This window comes from Protobothrops mucrosquamatus, unplaced genomic scaffold (assembly GCF_001527695.2).
Source record: "Protobothrops mucrosquamatus isolate PMUCROS unplaced genomic scaffold, P.Mucros_1.0 scaffold4430, whole genome shotgun sequence".
NCBI lineage: Eukaryota > Metazoa > Chordata > Lepidosauria > Squamata > Viperidae > Protobothrops > Protobothrops mucrosquamatus.
Genome location: NW_015390342.1, coordinates 11762 through 15212, shown reverse-complemented (window position 1 = coordinate 15212; position 3451 = coordinate 11762). Strand labels below are relative to the sequence as shown.

At 41.4% G+C, this 3451-nt stretch overlaps 1 protein-coding gene across 1 annotated transcript in view; it reads right to left on the bottom strand.

Annotated features, from left to right (window-relative positions):
- Nucleotides 1-2034: 2034 nt before the first annotated feature.
- The window catches only part of LOC107299008 (guanine nucleotide-binding protein G(t) subunit alpha-3-like), a 12807-nt gene continuing 11390 nt past the window's right edge, over nucleotides 2035-3451 (bottom strand). The window contains 1 exon segment of the mRNA XM_015828372.1: nucleotides 2035-2225. Within this exon segment, the coding sequence (XP_015683858.1) occupies nucleotides 2035-2225 (191 nt within the window).

The following is a 3451-nucleotide window of genomic DNA, read 5'->3' as shown; positions in this document are numbered from 1 at the left end:
GGGGCCGGATGCGGCCCGCGAAGTGGTTTCATGTGGCCCACGAAGCCATCCTGAAAACAGTGAGGGAACGGCCCCTGCTGCCTTGGCCCTGGCCCAGGCCGGCCGGGAGCCAATGTACAATTTTGTGGTGGCCATCTATGCTGAAAGGCATTCAGTCTTAGCTCCACAAGGCCGTCTAGAAACAGCGAGGAACCAGCCCCTGCCGTGTCGGCCCTGCCCCCTGGGTGCATGCTGGGGAGGTGTCACCCTTTATGAGGAATGAAGAAATGGACCATGCCTTGATGCTTGCTCCGGTCCCACCCCCTTTTGCCAGAGACCCTCAGATCTGTCCCACTCCTGCCCAGGCCCCAACAGGCACCCTTGATGCGAACAATGTTGAGTTGGCCATGCCCATTCAGTAGGCCACACCGACTCCATCCACGCCCACCCAGTAGGCCGCACCCACCCTGACCACACCCACCCGGCCCCCCTAGGGCAACCGCAATGCTGATGCGGCCCTCAATGAAATTGAGTTTGACACCCCTGCTCTAAAAGAATGCAAATGACCAGCGCTCTGCAAGGAATATAAATCCTTCCATTCCCCACTATCTAGTCAGAGCTGAAGAAGCTTCTTGGATGAGAAGCGAAACATCTTCAAGAAAAAACGAAGTCCACTTGCCTTTTGAAAAAAAAAAAAAAGCATCTTTGGGACATGTTAGTAGGAATATTTCTGTGTGCAAGTCTAAATATTCATGTGCATGTATACTTCTAGAAAGGGCTTTTTTTGGCTCCATGCTCTATTTGTCTATCTGAAAGCTAATTTGAATTTTTAATCAGGAAATTCAGACAGTACAGTGTAAATTGCTAAATGAAGGAGTTGCCAGAAGCAGGTGTTTCTGGATGGAAACAACAGGATGATGTTGTAATCAACAGGAATTTTCTTGTTGTTGTTTTTGTTAGTCGCGAAGTCATGTCCGACCCATCGCGACTCCATGGACAATGTTCCTCCAGGCCTTCCTGTCCTCTACCATCTTCTGGAGTCCATTTAAGCTCACACCTACTGTTTCAGTGACTCCATCCATCTACCTCATTCTCTGTCGACCCCTTCTTCTACCAAACTGGACTGCAAGGCGATCAAACTGGTCAGTCCTAGAGGAGATCAACCCCGACTGCTCTTTAGAAGGCCAGATCCTGAAGTTGAAACTCAAATAATTTGGCCACCTAATGAGAAGGAAGGACTCCCTGGAGAAGTGCCTAATGCTGGGAAAGATTGAGGGCAATAGAAGAAGGGGATGGCAGGAATTTTCTAAAAATTCATTAATCATCTTTGTTAATCCCACTGATGCTGTCATAGATATTCTTGTACTATTAGTAGAAATTATTACGTCCAACAAAAAGGACAACAAAGATGTGGTTTGGTTTTCAGGAGCAGTGCAAAACAGAATTAGGTCAGCATGCTCCAGCCAACTTTTAAATCCAGGGAATGTTTAAAAAGGATGATCCATGTAGCTTTTTCTCAGTAGAAATCTATTGATCTGGGTAGGGAAAGTGATTACAGTAGGATCAAAGCAAACACATTCTCATCAAAATTTAAAATTGCGGATATATTCAAGATTTAATGCCCCAAAGAAGAGAAAGAAAAGATTAATCGTGTGTTCATTAGCGATTCTATATCATATTTGACAGTATCAGACTCTGGGGAGATACTAAAGAGACTGACTAAATTTGATCACTTTTGCTATTTCTTAAATGTCTAACTTGGCTGCAAATATATGAATGACCAGTAGGTGGCAACATTAGCTTTCTGTATCTCTTTGCTGTCCTCTACTGGTTATCTAGAATTTTGCAGCTGAGATATAATAGAGGTATTATTTCCCCTTTATTTACATCCATCTTCAATCTACACACATTAACTCTGAAGTAGGCACTACTGAGGCTTTATTTGCTAAAAAAAAAAAAAAAAAGTTACACAGAATGGCAACCTGTTTCCCAGAAAAGTTCAAGAGATTTTTGCAAAAGAAAAGAAAAATGTTGTAGGCAGTATCAGGTGAAGAATTAAAACAGCCCACAGTCTTTGAGGTTCTCTTTGATGATTATATCTGTTACAGCATCAAACACGAACTTAACGTTCTGCGTGTCTGTTGCACAAGTCATGTGGGCATAGATCTCCTTGTCTTCTTTTCTGATGTTCAGGTCTAAAAATTGTTCCTTAATATAATTTCCAGCCTCTTCAAAAGTGTTTGGTCCTGCTTGGAGAGAAACACAAAGGAAACTCTTCATAAAATACTGTACATTGTGGCCTAGAACGCCTTATTCTTTTCTTATCCGCACACAATGTTTTTATTTCAACACCAATCAAGAAATGTCTATGGACATTCACAGTCTATCCAGGTCATGGCTGTCCCAAAGGTGCTTTTTTATTAATTTTTTACAGCTTGCTAGCTACCTTGAAAGCAAGTTTCACGTCAAGCCATGTAAAAGGTCATAAAACGAGGACACTCCCATGGCCAAGCATGATAGGTAGGCTGCATTATAGTAACAACTCAAGGACTACACATTTATTTCTGGGCACTTTTATCACCTTTTTATTATGATAAGGGATCAGACTCTCTTGTCATTTTCAGATTGTGATCTATCTTTTGCATCTCTCTCTTTATTCTCACACGACACATTGTGAGTTACAGATCCTTCCCCCATATTTTTTTGGTGGTATCTAAAGTAGCATTCCTCCCTAGAACCCCTTACAGTAAAAAAACCCCAGGCATGCAGTTCTCTAGGTGAACCAAAATGCAGTTCTCAGAATCCTGATGTCTTTAGTTCTTCTTCTCTATTAGTCTTTCTAGGGGCTATTGTCCCACCCAAGACCCTCCAATGGGGAAGACGTCACCAGAAGAAGGTCCATCTCCAGGCCTGATGGAATATAGAATATAATAGGGTTTCCTGCCTGAGTAGGGGGTTGGACTAGAAGACCTCCAAGGTCCCTTCCAACTCTTTCAAATTATTATTATTATTATTATTATTATTATTATTATTATTATTATTATTATTATTATTATTATTATTATTATTATTACTATGGATCATCGCACAGTCAGCCAGATGTTCAGACTGGATTTGGCATTTTGTCTACCTATCGAGTCCTTCCCAAGGACCTGGGATAGGCAGATGTGGATGTTTGATGGTATTACAGATATCGTCGCAGGATGGAAGCAGTTCCTAGTAAGGCCACCTTTTGCAATTGACTAATGGCGAATTTGTCAATTTATTTATTTATTTATTTTTATTAATTGTATTTATATCCCGCCCTTCTCCTTTCGGACTCAGGGCGGCTGACAAATGATAAAAAGCTAACATATTACACCTAGTTAAAATTTAATTAAAATGAAATATTTGAGAATGTCAAATTTAAAAGTAATTAAAACCCCTATAAAATCCCCTAGGCCAGTCCCGCTTGCTGGAACAACCACGTCTT